The 23,033-nt window shown below is 41.7% G+C and overlaps 2 protein-coding genes across 8 annotated transcripts; both read right to left on the bottom strand.

Moving 5' to 3' along the window:
* Nucleotides 1-3,385: 3,385 nt before the first annotated feature.
* On the bottom strand, nt 3,386-6,789 carry LOC121970087. Of its 6 annotated transcripts, none has more exons than XR_006108836.1 (5): nt 6,627-6,789; nt 5,839-6,516; nt 4,781-4,821; nt 4,526-4,697; nt 3,386-4,405 (listed from the first exon to the last, which is right to left on the bottom strand). XR_006108836.1 is itself a non-coding variant. In XM_042520512.1 (4 exons), the coding sequence occupies exons 3-4, from the start codon at nt 4,572-4,574 to the stop codon at nt 3,810-3,812; spliced, it is 645 nt and encodes a 214-aa protein (XP_042376446.1). In that variant the 5' UTR covers nt 4,575-4,697; nt 4,781-4,821; nt 6,627-6,776; the 3' UTR covers nt 3,386-3,809. The 6 variants fall into 6 exon arrangements, 4 of the variants coding, with proteins under 4 accessions (XP_042376446.1, XP_042376445.1, XP_042376442.1 ...); XR_006108837.1 differs by having other exon boundaries at nt 4,511-4,697; nt 5,839-6,414; nt 6,627-6,786; XM_042520512.1 differs by lacking the exon at nt 5,839-6,516 and having other exon boundaries at nt 6,627-6,776.
* Nucleotides 6,790-7,949: 1,160 nt separating this feature from the next.
* Nucleotides 7,950-22,485, bottom strand: LOC121970086 (rhamnogalacturonan I rhamnosyltransferase 1-like). Of its 2 annotated transcripts, none has more exons than XM_042520505.1 (8): nt 22,052-22,485; nt 21,199-21,266; nt 21,043-21,131; nt 20,626-20,788; nt 20,120-20,406; nt 8,913-9,117; nt 8,673-8,830; nt 7,950-8,604 (listed from the first exon to the last, which is right to left on the bottom strand). In XM_042520505.1, exons 1-8 carry the CDS (start codon nt 22,320-22,322, stop codon nt 8,337-8,339), a joined length of 1,509 nt encoding a protein of 502 aa, XP_042376439.1. In that variant the 5' UTR covers nt 22,323-22,485; the 3' UTR covers nt 7,950-8,336. The 2 variants fall into 2 exon arrangements, with proteins under 2 accessions (XP_042376439.1, XP_042376440.1); XM_042520506.1 differs by having other exon boundaries at nt 22,057-22,309.
* Nucleotides 22,486-23,033: the final 548 nt, after the last annotated feature.

Below are 23,033 nucleotides of genomic sequence, written 5' to 3'. Positions count from 1 at the left end.
TTATTAACTTTTTAATGAAAATTTAGATGATCAACTTAACTTAGGTAATTTAAGTATGTCAAATGAGTATAGAAATTTTAATTTTTATCGTAGAGTTTAAACTCCAGAAGTAAAACAAGTTTTAAATAAGATGCACATTGAAAATGTCATTAGACTAGATGATATTCGGATAAAGGTATGAAAGTGCCTAGAAAAATAAGATATTGAATGATTTACAAAATTATTTAACATGATATTGAAAATAAAAAACAAATGTCTGATCAATAGAGAATAAGTACTCTAGTTCCCTTATATAAAAACAGTGGAGACATACAAAATTATGCAAACTATAGGAGTATTAAACTAATGAGTTATACCATGAAATTTTGGAAAAAAAATAATAGAAAAAAAAAAGATTAAGGAAGGAGACCACAGTGACCGAAAATCAATTTGAGTTCATGCTTGGAATGTCGGCATATGATATTTATTAATTTAGAAAAAACTTATGATAGAGTCTCAAAAGAAATTATATAGAAAATTCTAGAAAAGAGAGATGTTAGCATAACATATATTGAGCTAATTAAGGATATGTATGAGGATTTAACGACTAGAGTAAAGATTTAGGCAGAATAACTAAAATATTTTCAATAAAGATAGGGTTACATCAAAGATCAGCTCTAAGTCACTATCTTTTTACACTAATTATGGACAAACTCACTGCATATATTTAAGACACATTATCTGTAATACCCCGGGTCTGAGATTCTGGTTAAGTATGACTTAAAAGGTTAGATGGTGTTAGGACCTTGACGTCCGCTAGAGGGGGGTGAATAGCGGCTCACCCAAATCGTTCGCTTCCTACGTTGTTAGCTTGCGCAGCGGAATAATACAAAAATAAACAAGCTAAACAAAATACAAGACAAGAAAAAATGCAAACCAAGCTACACGATCATTTACGTGGTTCGGAGATAAAGCTCCTACTCCACGGCGTGTCCGTAAGGTGGACGATCCCTATCCGTCGGTGGATTACTCCCCGGAAGACCTCCGGCTAGCTCAAACTCCTTGTGGGTGGAGAAACCTCACCACAAACTCACCAAGACCTCTTGGACACAAGGAAAACTCTTGAGCACTTGTAGACTACTAATTAGACCTTAACCAAGTCTAATTTTGTCAACTCAAACCAAGCTCCCAAGCTTTGGTTTTATAGCCCGCGGGTTGAAAACCCCGCCTACCTACCGATCGCTAAAACATGCAATCGATCGCCCCGTGGAAATTCAATCTACACCTCAACGACTGATTTCACACATTCGCTCACGCCAATGATCGCTTCCAGCCGATCGCACTACGATCGCTAAAACACGCAATGATCACATAAGATCGCACAAGATTACTACAAGAACGCCACAAGATTACCACAAGAACCCTAATTCTTATATTTTACCCGAGTACAATCTCTCAAGACTCTTCTCCCCCGACCAACCTAGACCTAGCCTTCTAGCCTCCTCTATCAGCCTGCGTCCCCTGATGCCTCCCCATCCTTCACGCCTTGCCTCCGGAGCTTCCATCGCCTTGTCAGGTCTTCCTTCGCCAAGATGTCGCGCCCGGACTTCATCCATCGCTTACACTGGACTTACGTTGCCAAGACTACATGCTTGGACTTACATCGCCAAGACTCATCCTTGGACTTTCCTCCTTTGCCAAGATCACACTTGGACTTCCTTGTTGTACCTGTATCCTGCACACTCACACTGCATATCAAATACAACAATAAACCTAACTTAAACCTTTGCCCAAACATCAAAACCTAGGGTCACTAGATTGCTCCAACAGATGGTACTATCCATATCACCAAGATGCACCTTCCTTTTCGGAAGCACAAACTTAAGAACTCCAAAGTTAAGCGTGTTTGGCTCAGAGAAATCTGAGGATGGGTGACCTCCTGGGAAGTTTTCCAGGGTGCGTGCAAGTGAGGACAAAGTACGCTGAAAGGATCTCTGGTGGTCTGTGGAGCTAGTCGTCAACCCGATTGGCAATTCGATGGCATTCCTGGTTCGGTCCAGGTGGGGCCTGCCCGAGCCGGGGTCTTATAGATGGTATCAGAGCGACCTTGCGACTGTGAGTGCGCCTGTGGCAGAAGCACCCAGGGCACCACCTAGCGAGGGAGATTCTGGGATTTGTCTATGGTGTGATTCGTGGTTACACAATGAGGATGTTGTGTCTTTAAATGGGGGTGATTGTAATACCCCGGGTCTGAGATTCTGGTTAAGTATGACTTAAAAGGTTAGATGGTACTATCCATATCACCAAGGTGCACCTTTCTTTTCGGAAGCCCAAATTTAAGAACTTCAAAGTTTAAGCGTGCTTGGCTTGGAGAAATCTGAGGATGGGTGATCTCCTGGGAAGTTTTCCAGGATGCGTGCAAGTGAGGACAAAGTACGCTGAAAGGATCTCTGGTGGTCTGTGGAGCTAGTCGTCAACCCGATGGGTAATTCGATGGCATTCCCGGTTCGGTCCGGGTGAGCCCTGCCCGAGCCGGGGTCTTACAATATCATGGAGCATGTTTTTTTACATATGATATTATTTTGATAGATAAAATACATGAAATAGTAAATACTAAATTAGAATCTTGGTAGGAAACACTAGAAGGGAAAGATTTTAAGCTTAGTAGAATAAAAACAGAATATATGAAATTTAAATTTAACAATATTAGATATAATGAGATAATTGTTAAGATAAGAGACAACGAATTACCCGGAACTGAGAGGTTTAAATATTTAGGATCATTTTTATAAAATAATGGATGAATTGAGAAAAATATCTTATATAGAATATAAACAGAATAGTTGAAATAGAGAAGAGAGTTTGGTATTTTATGTCACCGTAAAGTGCCTTTAAAACTTAAAGGAAAATTCTATAAAATCATAATTAGACCCAATATGTTATATAGAGCTGAATATTAGACTATAACTCAAACATATGAACAAAAGATGAGAGTTGCAAAGATAAAGATGTTAAGATTGATATATAGACATACAAAAATGAACAGAATAAGAAATAAGAATATTAGTGAAAAAGTCGAAATGACATCTATTAAAGAAAAATTCCAAGAGACAGGTTTAAGATGAAACAAACATATACTTATACGACCAATAAATGTTCCAGTTAGACAATGTGAAATTATAACAAACACACATATCAAACGAGAAAGACAAAAAAAACTTAATTAACAACAATAAAATAAGATAAACTTTATTTAAATATAAATGATGATTTAGTTAGAGATAATCAACCTTGTAGTATTATTTATTTTTTTAAACTCCCCACTATACTAATAAGGTTTGAATTATAACAATAAAACCAACAAAAATTCAAGTCTAAAAAAAATTTAAATGCTCAAGAGACACACTAACTAAAATTAAGGGTTGATTTAATAAGTGAATAATAATATTCACCATTACAATAATATTATCAAATACAATTAGTTTCGTATAAAATACTAGATTTTAAAAAAAGATGTTATATTTAGATCCGGCCTGGATCATATTAATCTATTAACCTAAACATTAATCATACAAATAACATATCATGTAAACAACAGCAAAAGAAATGCCACCGCAGTAAGCAGACTCCTGCATGAAATACTCACCTGCAACAAGATACAAGGTTACGAGCAAGAGTAAGCACATAGCCATCGTCTAACAAAGGCTTTTCTGATAATTCAAACTCTAACCGCTTCGCTAAATGATTTCCTAGGCCGCGGCCATCAGAACAACTGACAGCACAATGCAGATGGATGAACAAACGACTAGGGATGCTATCGATGAATACGACTAAGATGACGATGAGCATCCAACTTGCCTTCGGATCCCACTTCTCTTGAGGTTCTCACTTTGTTTCTTGGTTAGATTTACTTTCATAGACAGCTGCCTCTTGAGATGGTTTTTACTCAACAAAGCCATTCTACTTTGTTTTGGCGCATGTAAAACACCTTCTACACAATCACCCGCTTGTGCACAGCTCCAAAGTCTTGAAGGCCCTTCCTCTGGTGATTTTAGCTTTGGAATCCCATTTCTCATCCGGCAGACAGCCCGGCGATCAGATGTGTTCTCATCCGACTTTGAACAAAGTGGGCATGGCGGGTCGTGTTTGGATACCTTGGGGGTGGTTTGCTCTAAGCATTCAGAATGATACACATGCCGGCACGACAGGACACTTGCTGTTGGCAAATCTCCACTACAGACAATCCGACAGGAGCACCATGGTGATCTCTGGGACAACAGCCTCTCACATAGTCCACATTTGGATAAGTCATGCAAAGAACTATTAGGCGGACGAGCTTTGGGCTCCAGCAGTTCGCATATGTCCATAAGCAAGTTGTCGGTGCTATCCCAAAGCACTGGTTCCTTCTGGAGGATGGCACCAGGTTCTGATAAACCAATAGAATGAAGTTCAGGAAGTGGTCTGACAAGTCTATGATTAGTCTGTAAACTGTTACAGGATCTTGTGAAAAAGAAAAAGAAAAAGATATTACTGCTTTGTTCTTCACCTCCTACATCGTGATCTGGAACTGATAGAGGATGAATGGCCTTTGGCATGAAAAATCGATGATTTGAGAAGCTGCAACCAGCAGAACCATGAGATTTTGATATAGCATCAAATTCGCTGCCATCTGAACACGAGGAAAAGGAACCATTAAAGGATGGAAGCCCTAGATTCCCCTGTAGAACAAGTCAGTCCAGGTCACGACATAAGAATCCATGTTGCAGTATATTTTTGGTATTCAAGAGTGCAACAGAGGTACCTCCACAAACTGTGGGATCACCAGTGGCCCAGACAATGGATCTGTAATATCAATGAAACAACTTTTGCTTGAGAATTCAAGAAGATATTTAGCTATGCACATTTGTTTTCCGTTGCAATATAGTGTAGAGAAATGCTTAGCATGCTAAAACAACATGGTTCAATGTAATTGTTGACTCACTGAACATTTCAACTGAAAGTACATAGTGAAGCTCCTGGTCATGAGGCCATATCTTGCAGTTCTAGGATTACATCTAACTAAAAGATGTGCAGAAACAAAATGGAGGGCTCTTGTGAAAGGGAAAGTTAGTTTAAATTTCCTTGATGACACCACATGAAACAAGAGAAAGGACAGATGTATATTTAATCTTCAATTAAAAGTACATAGCTAAGCTTCATGTGGTCATATCTTGCAATTCTAGGGCTGCACTTAACTAAAAGAGCCACACAAATGAAGTTTGAAATGTGAAAGCTCTTTTGGAAGGGCAAATCAATGTAAATTTCCTTGATGATAGGTGATAATACATATAACATGAGAAAGGCCAAATATATGTTTAGTCCATCTAGAAAGTATAACACAAGGAATAGAACTGAGAAATTAAGATTGTTCCATCAAATCCATGCTAGTCCCAACAGATGGGGTCAACCATGTGGATCTTATCCTTCCACTGAATAATGTGCATTGTTTAAAAGAGCACGAACACATGTTTTGATATGAGTACATAGAATAGCCGAACAACGGAATATGTTTAAATTAGTGCAGTGCCAAAATGCACATATCCTTTCAGTCCGCTAAATGCCAGTATTTGAGTTTTCTGCAATACTGGAGAGCAGACCAACTCAAAATTAACAGCTAGAATTGAATTTTCTACAAAATGCCATTATGCTGTCTAATCAAGCGAAAATGATAGTCAGGGACCAAATCCAAAGAGAAGAACCAACAAAACCTAGCTCAATCATTTTTCTTTCAACTTCTAGCAAAGAATTTATCTTTGGAATGGGAATGAAAGAACTCTCTACTTCATTCCAAAATAAAAGTGAATCCAATTTTCAGCTTACCTCTGGTGTATTCTTCAATGCTAGCTCCTTGTGTAACTGAGTGTCTCAATTGGTAGTTTTTGAAGCTATCAGAAGGGCTGTCGGTGAACGAGAGAGCACCATCAGATACAGAGAATTGATGATTGGCAAATGACTCACTCCTCCCCCAACCCCTGGAACTTTTATCACTCAATGAAACACAAGATCCATAATGTGCAACTCTGTCATCACCTAGAGAGCCAAAAGAAAACCCTTCTGCATGGAATCGATAGTCCCGCCTTGTTGACAAGGGTGGCGAAAAGTTTGAGCTTGTTGGCCAAAATGGTTCGTTGCATCCCACTGACCACTCCCTACTGGTAGCACGAGAACCGTGTGGCCTTGCGGCCACACAACAAAGCGCCCCTATCTTAGCTACAACTTAAACCTCCTGCACTCAGATTACAGCCGATCAAATCCAAACCTCACCATAACTCCAGAAGAACAACATATCGGCATAGCTCCTTATGCTTCTCAAAGTACCAACTCCAACCCTGAAGAAGCGGCTGCTGACCTTTTTGGTCCTCCAGAACATAAAAATCACGACGAGAAGGTCACAAACTGTTCAAATTAACCACCGAAAAATCCAACCTTTAGCAGAGAGAGGAACTCAAAAGGCCCAGAGGAAACAACCGGAGAAACAAGCAAACACAAGCAGATAAACTAAGAAGCATCAGCAGAAACTCTTACTCAACATTTGAATCTTACAAGTCCAGAGAAAGAAAACTCAAAAATCGATTCTTTTTTCCACTGATTCCAGTGGAGAAACTTACAGAGATTCAGGTGCAGGAAATGGAGCGTGAACGGGGAGAAGGAACGGGGGCGGAGTCGCGGTCGCAAGAGGGAGGGATAAAAGCCCTAATCTGGTTTTTCGGTGGAGGACAGAGGAGTGTGTCGGACTTGGAGAAACGAGAGAGTGAAGTAAATAAGCTTTCATTAATGCCCTTCAGCGAATACGAAATGACGGATTACCTGGTGATGCGCGAAGAGAAAATACCATTTCCGTACACCGTGTATAATAATTAGAAAAATGATATATTTAAGAAAAAAATCTCAATAAAATATTAAAGGATAGACACTTGAATATTTCATTAAGATTTTTTTTAAATGTATCATGCTCTAATAATTATATAAAAAACATATTTAGAGATTTATTATGAACATCAATATAAGGAATTTTATTTAAAAAAAAAAACTAATAACTGAATGTTGATCTTTTAGGTCATCTATCATTAACATATTTTAATTTATTCAAATAGTAGATAAATTTTTCTTTTTAAGACGGGATCGGTCATCTAAGTACCTATTTATTATTTTTTTCATAAAAAGTAAAATCAAGAGAATTAACCTCCATTTGTTTTTCTGATAGCTCGATAATTAGGGTAACATTCATAATAATTAATCATCAGATTAGCACCTTTTTCATTAAAAAAAAAAATCAAATATACATCCCTTCCATGATTTTATACCGAAAATATATATAGATTTAATATTATGGTAGAAATCGAGTAACCTCTACAATGTATAAAAGCTAACAAGTAGTTATTACATATTGTAAGTCAAATGGTACCTTCTACCCACTCAATTATTATTGAATTATATTTATTTGAAATGTAATAAATATCATAGAATTTATATGTTTATTTTATTCATTGAAATATTATTTTTACTAGATTATCAAACAAAAATAAAAATGATATAAAGTCATAGTTATAGAAACGATCTATAAACTTCTATATGTTATAAAAGTTACATACTAGCATCTACACAGTCAATCATGATCAAATAATATTCATTTAAAATAAATTTATTTTACTAGTTGAAATATTATTTTAATCAAATTATTACTCAGAGAAGTAATATCAAAATATTCAAAATTACTATTATAAAAACTAACAACTAACTTCTATAATTATAAAAACTAATTATTAGCTTCTACTTGTCCGAATGATCAGCTTCTATAATTATAAAAACTAATTATTAGCTTCTACTTGTCCGAATGATCAGCTAATGTAAGAGCATTTGGACAATTTGTGTTAAATAAGACATCCATTTGACTTTAATTAGAAATGCCGATTCATCAGATGATTTTGCAAATGATAAGAGCCCTTTTAATTTTTACCCAAATTTGTTCTTACAATTTGAATACAAAAACAGTGACAAATTAATGCAACCTCCAAAATAGTGGCATCCTTAAAAAGTCAACTAGGTGCAGAAAGCTCCCGACAATGTGGAGTCTCGAAAAAAAGATCGGACCACATTGAGTCCTGTGACCTCAAAGCGAGATTGCAATAACTTACCATTAGCTCATCTTTTAAATGAACTTGCATAGCTTACAGTTGTGGCATCGCAAAAATAACTTATAAACAAAAGAATGTGGCGTATCCAACAAAGTGACCAGATCAGGAAATGATCTGCGATCATCCTGTGGAACAAGCTTGGTTTCACCAAGAGGGAGCTTCAAAGTTGCGAGGTATCTGTTTTCATCTCGCCGTGCTTGAATTTCCCAATACCTTAAGGCAATCTTTGGCATTGGGTAGGCACTCTTGCGGGTTGGCATAGAAGTAGTCTTCCTCCTTGGGTTTGTCGGTAAGAACTTTTCGACAGGTCGGTTGTCCAAGGCTCTCATCAACAACGCGCTTAGCAGAAGATGCAAAGTCATCCCATGGAAGTGTCTTGTTGTTATGCATATCGAGGAACTCGACCAATTTCCTGCGGTTCAGCAACATGGTTTTCCGAAAACCAAGGTACCTGCTGAAGCCAAAATCAGGGCCGAGGCTAGTGACAATCAGAAAAGAAATGGCAAAGGGAAGATGTACCTCCGATGCCCCTCAACGACTTTAGCCATGTTCCCATTGTATGTTGGGATGAAAATGTCACTCTCCAAAGAAACCATATAATCGAGTGCAGCCATTTGGGACGAGTGATTCTGAAACTGATGCAGATCTTCTGGATGAAGCAACGTTTCCTTTTTAACCTGCATACCGAATGTATCACAGTGATTCAAGGATTGATAAAAGAAAATCTGAAGCAGAGTTGTAAATGGAAGAAGATCCTACAAGGTTGGGAAATTCTGCACGCAATACCGATAGCCTCTCTTCCCCACCGTAAATCTCACCGGAGGCAATATATATTACAGTATCCTTGTCAAATCCCAATGCTTTGAGGATAAGGGTGGTCTCCTCGGGTGTAAGTGGGCACAAACCTTGCAGTCTCTTGGCCACAGAATCAATCTCTTTTTCTCTCCACCATGGATAGGCATACCTGAATAAGTACATTAGTTAGTTTCATGTATGTATAGCCGGGATGAGACTGTTTTCCAGAATAAAATGAAATGGCGGCACCTGATAAGAAACCTTATTATGCAATATCAGAATTTCCTAAAACCTTCTGTCCTTGAACCACAGTTATTGATTCCATGGTAGATAGAAATGGCTGTTTCATGTGCGATTGGAGACTATTTTAGGTGTAACAAAGATAAGAACACTAAGATCTAATGTGAAACTAGTTTAGGGTTATTTTCTCTTTTGACGACAAGATGAGCTCATAATGTGTTGGATATATCCTTGCGGTATATTCAATGTGAAACTATTCTCCATTCGGGACAGAAGCAACAAAGTTAAACTCCTCTTAAGTTATTATAGGAATTCAAATCTCCAATCTTTGGCTAAAAGCCCTCCAATTTAAATCACCTACTAAGAGACCAACCAACTATTGGATTAGGTATAACTTAAATTGAAAATTGAAATGCAAAAAAGATAAATTCTAAAAAGGACAACTTTAAAGCCAATCAAGAAATTCTATATTTAATAAATTGAAATGATTTTATTGAAAGTGTTAGGAAAACTTAAAAAATCAATCCAATTAATGTAATTGAAAGTGTTTTAAGAAACACAAATATATATAATGATAAAGTTGTACATAATATTTGTTGGAAGGATAAGAATGATGGAAACTACCCAAAATAGAGATCAGCATAGTTTGTTGATGTTGATACTAGCATGGTTTAAAGTATCGAGTTGTGTCGCTTGGCATGATTGATACTTTTCATTCCAGTGGAGGACCATGATATGATAATCGTTCCCTGTTTCAAAATAATCTCGCCCATGTTGAGTACAGTTGAGTACATTTCTTTTGTTTTGGTCAACAAGGACAAAGCCAATTGAATATGTCAACGTTAACATGTGAATATAGAAATTATTGTCAATTATAGGGAGAGAAAGCACAAAGGACAAGCGAGTCAGAGGGAAAGAGGAGCGGAGAATAGCCTATATAATGCATACCTGACCATCCAACAACTTGATTTGACAAAGGTGGGGAGTCATGGAGTTCCATACCAACGAAGAAGAACTAGATAAGGTGACCAAAACATTGGTGTTGTAGTCATGGGTGGAAGCTCAATTGTAACAAGTCTGCCACACTCTAGCCAATTGGGTGGAAGCTCAAAAAAAAAAAATGATAAACCCAACTAGCCTCATTGACTAGCCCTGGGGTGATCGCCCTGCCTCACTGAATTTTTCCACTGGCCACTAAAGTAATGATCCTGTTCGAACCAGAAATCAACAGACGCTGGGCACGTGGCGCTCCCTGGCTCGCTGATGTAGATCTCCGACTGGTGGCACGATGCTCCGGCTAACCTGCACAGAAGTCGGGCCGGGAAGGGGGTTCCCGGCGACGACCCTCCGACGCTCAAGTCAGGTAAATTACGATGAACAAGGTGGCTCCCAAAGTCTCAGAGTACGTACCCCGGATCCCTTGTCGATGAAACCTGAGGTTCTTTATATAGAGCTGTGAAAGGTTTGGGCACGCGTACCAAGGTGCATAAGTGTCCTCTGTCCTATCCTAAGTATGCGGCTGTCAGAAAGCTTACCTGTCCTTTCCTAGGTACGCGGCTGTCAGAAAGTTTACCTGACCCATATCGCTACAGTCAAAACATGCCCTCGATGGGACAGCAGAATCCCCTGTCACAAGATTTGGAGCATGGCACACACGTGAAACCTACAGGTTGTCAAAGAAAGAAATCCTCTGGCCTTTTCCTTTGCTCCAAACTTGTAGTCCGAGCGGACAGATACCTAAACATCCGACCGGACATCCGCAGTGGTTTGCTTTGTGGAGACTAACAAACAGGGTGCTTTACGATCGGGCTCGGTCAAAGGTCACCGGTCCACGACCTTTAATCGAGGCCGAACCCCGATTCGACAGGTGCCTCCGAACTATAAGTGCGAGCCACCGACCCTCCGGTACTCGATTCCATCGGCACGCCAATCGACCGGCTGCTCACTACGCCGTCCGTCCGGCCGACCACACTCCTCCGGGCTACCGCTCCTGACTTCCTCGTGACTTTGCAAGAAAAAGGGGGGCCACCTTACTACCGGATCACTTGCCTTCCTTCAAGTCTAGTCAAGGAGGCGATAGTCCGACCGACTATCTGAGTCTAGCCGAACGGCTCTTCCATGCTAATACTCTCCGCCGGTCAGCCGCAGAGATATCCTCGAATGAATCAATGATGGCTTTCGACGGATCTCCCCGTGCCAATCTTCGACATCAATGTCGATCATACCTTCATTAAATGCTCCAAATGATCGACCGCCACGTGGAGCAATGCCATCAGAGTACGGAGACGGTTGCATGATATTTTGATGTGACCGAAGCAATTCGAAATAAACGGCTAGATGTATGCATTGATTCCCGTGACCTGGATCCGACGGTGGAGGCCGACCGGCCCTCACCCTATAAATTCGCCTTCACACGCCTCCATTACCTCTACTGTTGCTCTCTACGCTGTGGAGCTCCGGCGATCTTGTTGCTGCCTTCTGACGCTCTCCGGCGCCTTTCCTCGATTCATCTCCCCTCAGTAAGGTTTTAGATCTCTCCTCCTTCCTTTCCGGTATCTAATCCGTATTTCTTCCCCTAGCTCGAGTCTTTGAAATTCCATTCCTTCGTCTTTGGAACTTCCTTTTTGATTTATCCTGTCCGGATCATGGCCGTTCCTCTCCTCTCGAAGAACAATCCCTAGGCCCATGGTATACATCTACGCGATCCTGCTTCAACAACGGATTTTGATATATCACGACAATTTCAAATCCCCGAGGATATCGGGTTCGCCTGGTCGTCCCGCCTTGCCATGCCACACGCCATGCGGTGGTTTCTGTCTTCATGACCAATTTATCACGGCTCATGGCCTCGACATCCTTTTATAGCAGACGTCTGCAATTATTTCGGCGTGCCGCTCGGAAGTTTAGTACTAAACACCTTCCGTCTCCTCTGCGGTGTCGTTTTGTTTAAGATTCACAACATTCCTCTCCCCGGAGGTCTTCTTTATTTCTATTATCCTAAGTGCGAGCCTGCACCTTTATGTTCCAAGCTCCTCGTCTTCTTCAATAACTACCCACTTCCAATAAACATCGAAGGACTATTATTTCTATATCCGCATGCCCAGTCAGCCAAACTTTCCGACCCAGAGGCAAGTCAGTCTACCTCCTACCCCGAGTCAAGAAATTCAAGACCCGACCGGATTATCTTCACGCCACGAATGTACTATGCGGCTCGACATCAACAAACTTCTTCACGAGGGAGTGATGTACATTTTGGGCTGAGTCCTATACGGACCCCACTCCCGACCGGCTTCGAAGAATTTTGCTTGGGCACTTGCTTTAATTGCTAACCGATTTCTTCTTCTTCACGCACCGACATCGCCATGGACTGGATGGCCTGCTCAAGAGGAAGGCATACTGGAAAGGAAACGGCTACCGGGTATTCAAATGGCCGGTTCTCACGAAGGAGAGAGCGATCAGTCAGCCGAACCAGCCTCTAACAACAAAGGCCAGTGAGCTACCCTCCGGAACCAACGCCCCGAGGAAGGGTCCGTCGAGGAGGAACAACATCGCAAAAGAGGCGCCGGTGGAGATCGCGCCACCTCCGCTGTCCAACCATCCGATCGGGCCGTGTGGCTACTAAAGGAAAGGAGCTCGTGCTCGAGACCATTTCGTCCGACCGACGCTTCGACGACGAGCCGCCGCTATTACCCGCCGATATTTCCCCGCTGCTCACCCAACGCCCACCATCAAGGATTCGACGTTCCCGTCGACCTGCCGCTGCCGTCGTCACGATCTCTTCTTCATCTTCCGATCAAGAGTTGCTGGAAGCCGATCGCCCACCGTGCCCGAGCACACCATTACTAAAGGGCCCTCGCCGAGACGCGGCCGACGCCGCGTTGATCCTCCTAACTTAGCCAACACCACACGCAAGCTGCCACGGGGTAAGTTTGTTTTTTCAAGTTTTCTAAATATTTCAGCTCGCTTTTAACAACCGGCCTTCTTGCTCGTAGACGGGTGGAAGAGATTTCAAGACTGCATTGAGGAGATAAGACAATCATGGCAAAGCGGTCCGAAAGGCCCCTTAAGGCCCATCCTACTCCGAAATGCAAAAAGAGTCAAGAGGGCTCAAACTCGCTAGTCCGAGCGTAAGAAAACAATGACTGCACCCACGCCCTAGCCGAGTCCGAGCGATGTGTCAAGTCGCTGACACAAAGATAACTCCGCCACCACTTAAGAACACACCATCTCCGATCCGAGAAGAAAACGGAGGCCCGGCCCTGAGTCGAAGATAAAGGAGCCGACGAGCCCGACGGAGAAGGCAGCCGCCTACCGATGCGAGAAGATCAACGTCCGAACGAGGCCCTCACAAGCTCCCGTGCAACCTTCAAAGAATACCAGATGCCGAGCCGAGCCGAGTCGCCGCCTCCGACAAAGCCACATCCGATCGCCCGAGTTCTCGAGAAAATTTGCGGCGGATGTACTGGCCGATTGGCCATTACTACCACTACGACCTATCCAAGTCGGCCCTTCCCGAGTCCACCAATATTCCGGCGATCGTGGAGCTCCCGAGCATTCCGAGGGACCTCTACGACTACATCGAGTAATTCTTGTAATTTCGCCGCTCGACTGAATGTACTTAGGCCACTCGGCCTAAGGTTTTAATTTTAATGAAATGCTTTCCTTCCGTGTCTGTGCTTGTACCTTTATCACCATGCAATCGTCTCTTAATTTTAGCATGAGAGAGTAGTCCGATTTTTATTGACGGAGCTCGCTTGATCGGTCGGCGCGGCGCTCGATCTTTAACGACGAGCTCGTCGGCTCGGATATTTATGGACGGCGCAGCCCTCGATCTTTAACGACGGAGTCCGCCGGATTATTTATAAACGCCATTGCCTCGATTTTTAACGATTGAGCTCGCCATGATATTTATAATGACCTCGATCTTTAACGACTGAGCTCGCCGATATTTATAATGGACTCGATTTTAACGACTGAGCTCGCGGATATTTATAATGGACGCGGCCTCGATCTTTAACGACGAGCTCGTCGGCGCGGAGCCGGACGGCGCGCTCTCGATCTTTAACGACGAGCTCGGTCCGCCGGATTATTTATGACTGCCTCGATTTTAAACGACGGAGCTCTTCTACGGATATTTATAATGGACCGCTGCTCGATCTTTAACGACTGAGCTCGCGGATATTTATAATGGACCGCTGCTCACGGTTTAACGTCTGGCTGACGACCTTCAAGGTTAACTCCTTACTGTGTCGAGCGACTCGCCTTCCTTTCAGAGAGGATACCCGTGCTTTCATCTTTCTACTCGCATCGCAAGTACATAAAGCACCCAAAAGTATATAAGTTTATATTTAGCGACCTTTCACCCAACTCGAGAACGATTCATGGCCGAACGGCTCGTGGTCTACTTCGGCATTTCGCTCGTCGCCTCGTCCGAACGGCACGGGCCTTCGCCTCGGCTTGGCTCGACCCATTTACCTCCGCCGAGCGCGGGCCTCGCCTCGAGCTGCTCGACCCATTTACCTCCTACCGAGCGCGGGCCTCGCCTCGAGCGCTGCTCGACCCATTTACCTCCCACGGCGGCGGGCCTTCGCTCATGATAATGCCTTATATTCGCTCTTTTGACTTTTCATTTCTGCATTTCCAGTAATCAATCGAAAAATGTTCACAGGATGATTTACATAGGCACACCTTTCACCCCGCCCGGTAAGGCTGGAGGTGGTTCGCGCTCCACGGGGAATTTTATCTTCTGGTGGAAGGTTGAGACAACCGCTCGGAATTCGCCGAGCGCCGGTCGTCCCAAAATGACGTTGTAGGATGAGGGAGAGTCGACCACCACGAAGTTTATTGTCCTGGTCCTCCCGAGCTCCTTCCCAATGAGGTAGCCACCGGATCCGTCCGACCATCAACTTTTTCAGAAACCCGTAGAGCGGGTCGCATGGCAGCACTGCTCGATCAATTGCAACCGATCAAACGCTTGAATACGATGTCGACCGAGCTCCCCGTGTCAACAAATATGAATGTGTAATTTCATCACGAATGAGCAAAAGGCGTCAGGGGCACTTCTACCTCTAAGTCCCCGGTCCAAAGTGATTTCCGTCCACTTGCCCGCACCCACCGCTGGATCTCGGACGCCGCTTTTGATTCTCCTCCGCCGCCCACCAAAGAATAACGCTGATCTCGCCCGGAAGTATTGCTTCTATTTTCCTCCTCCCGGACGGCCGCGACCGCCTCGACGCCCCGATTCTCCCGCCGAGGTTTCAGGCCGATCGGGTGTCTCGCCCCTGTGGGTCCGGCCACGCACGAGTCCCACGCCTCGTCACGGAGGCGCACCGCTGTTCGCTTTCCGGAATAGATCGACACAAAGGGGAAGACTTCGCAACTGTTGCGATCCGTCCCGTGGAAGGTGCAACATGGGGTCCACCTCTTCGCTTCAGCCGAGCGCACCACCAGACGCGCGATCCGCGCATGATCGAATTGCCGGTCCTCCGGGTGGTCAGCGAGCGCCGCAGCACCGAGTTTTTCCGAAGGGCTCGCGCTTCTTCCACGCTTATATATTCGCCGTCTGGCCGTAGCATGTGATCATAATCTCGGGGCGGCTAGCGACCGGAAGAAGTCCCCATCCACAAGGCTCTGTGAAGGCATTCATCATCGCCTCCTGACGGGGATATCCATCGCCACTGGTCAATCGAATATAACCTCAAGCGATTCTCTCTCTGACGGCGGTGTCGACACTGTCTTTGATAACGCCGACCATGCGGTGGAGAAAGACCGCTCGAATTTCAAGCTAGTGATGGATCCGTGAACCTCCCGAACCACCGCTGAGCGTATCCCAGAGAGTGGTAAGAAAGACTTCGGACTTCACCCATCTGTATCATGGAGCGTGGTCAGTTATCAAACTTACCTGACGATCATCCGGTCCGCTGCTCCATCAGACTCGCCGATCGCTTGAGGCACGTAGCTGGGCAGAGGGTCTCGTAGAATAGCCTCCGAGAATCGATCGATCCGCCGGAGACGAGTCCGCCGGAGCTTTTCCTTTTCGCTATCCCGCCTGAATTTCGTCAAGAAGAGCCTCTATCTCTTCGAGCTTCCGGGGTGCGAAATAAGGCCCGGGAACGCGACGGTCGGAGGTGCGGTCGGAGGTGCTTCCGCCACCGACGCAGTTGCCCGCCGCTCACCGATGTTTTCGCCTTGCCCACTAGTTCGCGCCCCTCATCTCGACCGTAGCTTCGAGTTCTTCGCTGAAAGCGCCACCGTGTTGTCGCCCGGCCCATCGCTTTGTTCAACGCAGTGCTCCGTGCGCCGATCCCCTGCTCAACCAAATGCACGTGGCGCCCCTCGGCTCACGATGTAGATCTCGACCGTGGCGCGATGCCACTTAACTCAAGTCGGCCGGAAGGGGGGCGACGACCTCCGACGCCAAGTCGTAAATTACGAACAAGGTGGCTCCCAAAGTCTCGCAGCACGGATCCCTCGTCACGAAACCCGAGGTTCTTTATATGCCGAAAGGTTTGGGCACGCTGCACAAGGTGCATAAGTGTCCTCCGTCCTATCCTAGGTACGCTACCGTCGTAAAGCTTACCGTCCTTTCCTAGGTACGCGTCACGTAAAGTTTACCCGACCCATATCGCTACCAAAGCACGCCTCACGGGACAGAATCCGTCACAAGATTGGAGTACGGCACACACGTGAAATCAAAGAAAGAAATCCTCCGCCTTTTCCTTTCCAAACTCAGAGTCCGAAAGACAGATACCTAAACATCCGACGGACATCCGCAGTGGTTTACTCAGGAGACTAACAAACAGGGTGGATCGCGGCTTCGGTCACTGTCCACGACCTTTTAATCGAAAGGCCTAACCCGATTCGACTGTGGTGCCTCCAACTATAAGTGCGAGCCAGCCGGACCCTCCGGGTACTCGATTCCATCGACTCGGCCGTCTACGGCCGTCCGTCCAGTCGGACCACACTCTCCTCTGGGTGGGCGGCTGTTCCGGTGACTTCCCCTTGGCGTTGACTTTGCAAGAAAAAGGGGGGGGCCCACTCTTACTACCGGATCAAGTAAATCTGGAAGCGCTCGCAGCAGGAGGCTAAGAAACCCAGTATTCTTTGGTTGCACGCCCCATTTGCAGGAAAAATTCTTGCAAATTTATCATAGCTGGGGATTGAACCACGGGTGCCTGGGTGACAACCTGGAAGCTAAAAAAAAATGACAATCCCAGTTAACCTCATTGACTATCCCTGGGTGTGGGTGACCGACAACCTGGAAGCTCAAGATTGCATTGTTGGTGGACCATGGGGCTTTATTAAGGAGGTTTTATGATTTCATGATTTTCTTAGCTCGTAATTTGGCAATTGGGAGTTGACTTTTATAAACATATAACATATATCTATTATCTATTACATATTATATAGCATATATCCATTATAGATTGCTATTAAACATATAAAAATCCATATATCATATAACATTAATTAATTAATTAATTATTAATTAGATAGTCTAAAATATGGCTGGTATGATAGTTACATTAATGCATTTACTGGTGATGCTTTTTTTATTTTTCTTTAGTACTTTTTTAATGATGCATAGGTCCACAATTGAGACCAAATAACAATCTTATAATTCAGTTTAAAAACAAGTGAACGGGTTAGAGAATCAATTTCATTGATTATGTTTACATTGTGATAGGATTCAACATGGACGTGAAATCACATGTCACAAGAAACACCTTACTAGTGAATACTCGAATGTTTTAAAGTGTTCAAAGTCAATAAATTTGTCATGCAACGAAGAAGGAACTTAATGTCAAAAAATATCAAATACAACAATAACAATGCGAAGATTTTGATATACAAGCTTCTGGAGAACTAGATTAAAGGTCATGACAATGATATTCCAAATGCCTAAAATTTCTAGCCATTGTTTGTGATTTCCAAGATAAATATGAATATGAGCAACAAAAATGATAGAGTCCTCACACAACTGGTGTTAATAGAAGTGTTCAGTCACTGCACTAACATTGGGATGAGTGCAACTACTCATGTTACCTCATCACAAGGTGGTGTTGGTCATCTCTTTCCTTCGATGTGAAGGATTAGCCCAATATAAAAATCTAAAAAAGATTGTATTATGAATTCTCTCACAAACAACATTTTTCAATAATTACAAAAGAAATTGATCAACTTTCTTTCTCATTATTAAAAAAATGCAAAATTATCTCTTTTATGATCATTTAAAGAAGATAGTCTATATGACTATATTCACTACAATATGTGTTTTCAATTAAGGGTTATAATAGAAGAAAAGTAAGAAAATTATAATGATATAGATCCATTTATTATTGAATTCATTCAGAATAAGGATAATCTAATAATGTATTGATGAAACGTTCTCGAGGTTAAGAATCCATTACTTAATAAAGCAAGAGATCCACCATAACCATCTCAGTTCATTACCCAACTTATTGAAAAATGCAAGCTAGAGGAGATGTTGAGGAAGGTAATAATAATGGAACTTTGACCATAGATTTCTAATTGTCTAGATCTCGATTTAAATGTTCTCAAACATCTAAACCTTAAACACAACTAAAGACAACGAATAGAAAAATGCAAAGTTCCTACAATTTTTAGTAAAGAGAGAAATATTCTAAATGTATTCATCAAAAACTAACAAAGGAAAGGGTTAATTGGTCAGAACCTATTTGATGCATTTGATGAGCAATTACACGATAAGAGTAATGAAACATCATTATATTCTGACATTACAATCCAATGAGAAGTTTGAAATGAAGATAGCGATGTAAACAGTGTTGCAACTACTTATGGAAGCGAAAATAGTGAAAGGTAGTTGTTAAAATAAAGCTCATGATTATCAAGATATACAGGACAATTTAGTTGACATTGATTCTAGTTGAGGTTCATCGTATTGTTAGCGGTCTTATTATAACCCTAATATATCATACAATGGTGATCCATCATAGCTCAAGAACATATGTGTATCCTTGACTATGCGAGTTTTAGTTCCAATGATATTATTGCAAGTCCAACTTCTAATAGTGAATCAAGACATGTTAATAGACATATAGAGAAATTAATACGAGTACCCATAGTTTTGAAATAATTATTTAATTTGGGTATTGGAAAACTATGGGACTAATCTTACAAGGACAACTCAATACTCTCATCCAATATACAACACACCTTTTGGTATTAGCAGCATTCTCATTAGATACACAGCAGTCTTTTTGATATTAGTACGGTGGTTGAGATTATTGTAATAATTTATAACTTATTACTCTCAAATGTTAATGAAGTGATTTGTTAAAATTAGTATACACTTAATATTTGAAAGTAGATAAGTATCAAAATTATAACAACACAATACGATATGGTATACAAATCACATCATTCTAGTCATTGATTGAAACTCCAATTTGACTTGAGATTTTAAATCTTGTGTCTTGAATGCAAGTACACTTAATTTCCACCAAATAGAACACAACTTCAACAGTAGGTAAGTGATGATTGAATATAAATCATACGAAAATGGCTTGACAAATAAAAATGGTGAATCCACAAAATGTGATACTAATCATCTCAAGTTCTCCCATTGTAAGAAACGAACAATATACATCCTAAATTAGTACAATAATCAAGATGACATATGTTTCTTTTTTATTTTACCCTTTTCCTTTTCTTATCCACTGTGAGAAGGAAGAAAAATGGATAAAGAGAAAATTTTCTTTTGCAATTTAACATCAATTCATTGAGTACCATAATTTGATTTCCAACACTGTGTTAATTTGTAATAAAAAGCCCTCAAATCCCATAGAAGACATGATAGCATAATTTATAGAAGCTAGAACTTCTGTGTCGATAAATCAAAACATGTGAATGAGTTATGAGAGGATCAAAGAAGTTTAATTGCCGTGTACCTTAAACTTTTAAGCTCTTCAACTTCTTTCTCAGAACAACCATGAGTGCAACCAGAGAAAGCCAGCATGTCCATTTCATATCTCAAATGTAAGGCAACAAAGGACCCCTTCCCTCGAAGAATATGAAGCAACTTGTTTCCTAATGTCATGATCTGAGGAGTAAATTTCAATGAATGATAGTTTACACGGCATCTAAGCTTCTGGAGCTCAAAAGCCAGATTGTTTGCCAATCGTGCATCTGTTTTATTAAACTGAATCACATTGAACTTGTTGAACAGTGGCAAAATCTGCAGTATAAGAAAAGAGAGAGAGACAGAGATAACATGAGAATTACAAATTCGCACAAATCAGGGAGCAATTTGCAAGAACACAGACAACACTGCAGAAACCAAATAGCACTATTTTCTTACTCTTTGGCAAAAAATGAGCAAGTCATTCCATAGTTAGCAATTCAAGTAAAAGAATAAGATGTCAAATATAATAAGCTAAAGATGATAAGTTCACACCTTTTGTAAGTAGTATCTCTCATCTGACCAACTCACAGGACGCATCATAAGAAAATGGCTTGAAGTATTTCTACTAATGCTCTTCGGTAGCTTTTTAATTATGTGCACTTCATCTTTCAATGATGTGATGAAATGCCTCACATCAAAGATATCATCAAAATTACTGCAGTTAGAAGACAGGTATAAATAAAGAACAGAGTGATAAGAAACAACAGGATAAAATGAGTTAATACAAAGCAAAGAACTACTATAAATAAGTGTCAATGTCAGATGATATGTATGAATATTTGATATACTGCTCAGCAATGGACTATACCAGTTTTATAATTTATTGACAATATAATACATGCTCATCAATGGGTTTTTGTAGTGTCGGATTAGAATGCACTTTGGATGTGATATACAAATGAACGGTACCTTGGGTCAGCCCAGAATGAATTCTTGTCCAGTTCCGGGACCACTAATGTTAGGTTTAGTAAGCGAGCCACCATCACCATGTCACATATCTAGAAGCCAAATAACATAATCTCAATAGTTGCATTTGGTGGGATGTATCAGAAGGAATCTACCAACCGCTGCACGCATTTGGTTCAAGCCTCCATTGCATGATAGTTTCAGATAACCATTGCTTGTATAATTGCCTGAAAATGGTTGGATTTGGAAGGCATTAGACACCAGAAGATAGTTAAATTAGCATTCCAATTTATTAATCTCTGTCCAAAAATGAATTGCTACAAAATTAGTATTATACTTGTTGTGTTCAACTCCAAATATAGTTTGTAAATATTAAAGATTGATCATTTGTGTTTGAAATTTGAATGGCTTGGAAAATCATGTTTGACCATCAGGAACTTATGTTTAAAATCTAAGTCTGTCTGATGCAGTTCATATTTAAGTGGGAAAAAAACATCATCCAGAGGAATCATTAAACTATCATCTGTAGGCCAAGAACTATGATTAAATCATGAACACTAAAGCGCAAATTCAAGCCAATGAGTACAGAAGAAAAGAAAATCAACTGCATGTAAACTTATTGTTTGCCTTGGTATGAACACCTTCAAAATGCAAGCTGCTGAATATTTGCCTTGCCTAGCATGCGAAGCAGAAGATCAAAGGCCAAAGAATGAATACACCGAAGAATCTACGAATTCTATTTTATATATAGTAAATCACGTTTACTTGTTCTAGGTATTTACTCATTAGGCGTCTACTGTGCGCTTAGAAGTGCCTTGATCTGCAGTAAAATCGTTTCTCTACTAGCGAATCAAGACAGGTCAAAGTTTTACCCTCACTCGGGGGTCAAAGAGGATGGTGAAATCTATTGTGTTTTCTCATAAGACACCTCTAACACGCAACAGTCCAATAAAAAAAAAGGATTTTTATGCCGTGCCATAATAACGTTGTGCAAAACAGATAGGTTGCATACTCGACCGTAGCACTGGAGACGGAGCCACGAGCGGCGGAGGAGCGAAACTCGATTCAACCGCAGGGACGCCGTCCCTGATGACAAGGAATAACCGCGCGGGATTCCAACCCCGCCAGACACGGCCATAGGTAAGGAGCTGGATCAGGCACGTCCAGAGTAGCACGCAACCGCACGCCGTCACGAACCACGCCTGCCGCCGCGCCCGCGCCGGCACCGTCGTTCTCACCTGAGGCAGCCCGCAGGCCTCAACTGCGACGACGCCCCCAGTCATCGCACCGTCACTTCATCGGAATCGGGAGGCACCACGAACCCTAAATCCCAATACCCACCTCCAAGTATCGATCTTTTCTGAACTCCTGCGCCAAATCAGGTTCCAGGATCGAGAGAGAAGGGAAGGCCGGAAGGGAAGAAATTCCCACGGACTCAATTTTTTCTATGGTAAAACGAAGAAGAAGGCAAATTTGAATATATTTTTTAAAATAATTTTTTTAAATAAAACACATAACCCCAAAATTAAAATATTGCATACACATGCCTCATGAATTCTTAGAATAATAATTTAAGAAAAAAAATTGATACTCTCAGTCTCATTATTATCTTGGGTGATTGATCTGGTCCCATGAAAATTTTCTATTATCATCAGAATAAATTAAGAAGCGCATGTGGTGACTCAACCCAGAAGCCCAAACATCATGTGGCGACTCAATCCAGAAGCCCAAACATCTTTTGATTACGTCTTTCATTTAAAAGAAAAATTTTGTAATTGAAATTCGAACCGTGAGTGTCTAGGATATCCTACCACGACACTATGGCCCGGGAGACTTAGAATAATAATTTAAGATTATTAGTGCAAAGGATGGACATATGATATTTCTTATATAATAATAAGGGTCGATTATCATGAAGAAATTAATGATATGATGTTTATCGTACCATACTTATAATATCTATGTATCCGTATTTATCGTGTAAAAAAAAATCT

This window comes from Zingiber officinale, chromosome 4A (genome assembly GCF_018446385.1).
Source record: "Zingiber officinale cultivar Zhangliang chromosome 4A, Zo_v1.1, whole genome shotgun sequence".
NCBI lineage: Eukaryota > Viridiplantae > Streptophyta > Magnoliopsida > Zingiberales > Zingiberaceae > Zingiber > Zingiber officinale.
This window is presented reverse-complemented; position numbering and strand designations above follow the sequence as displayed.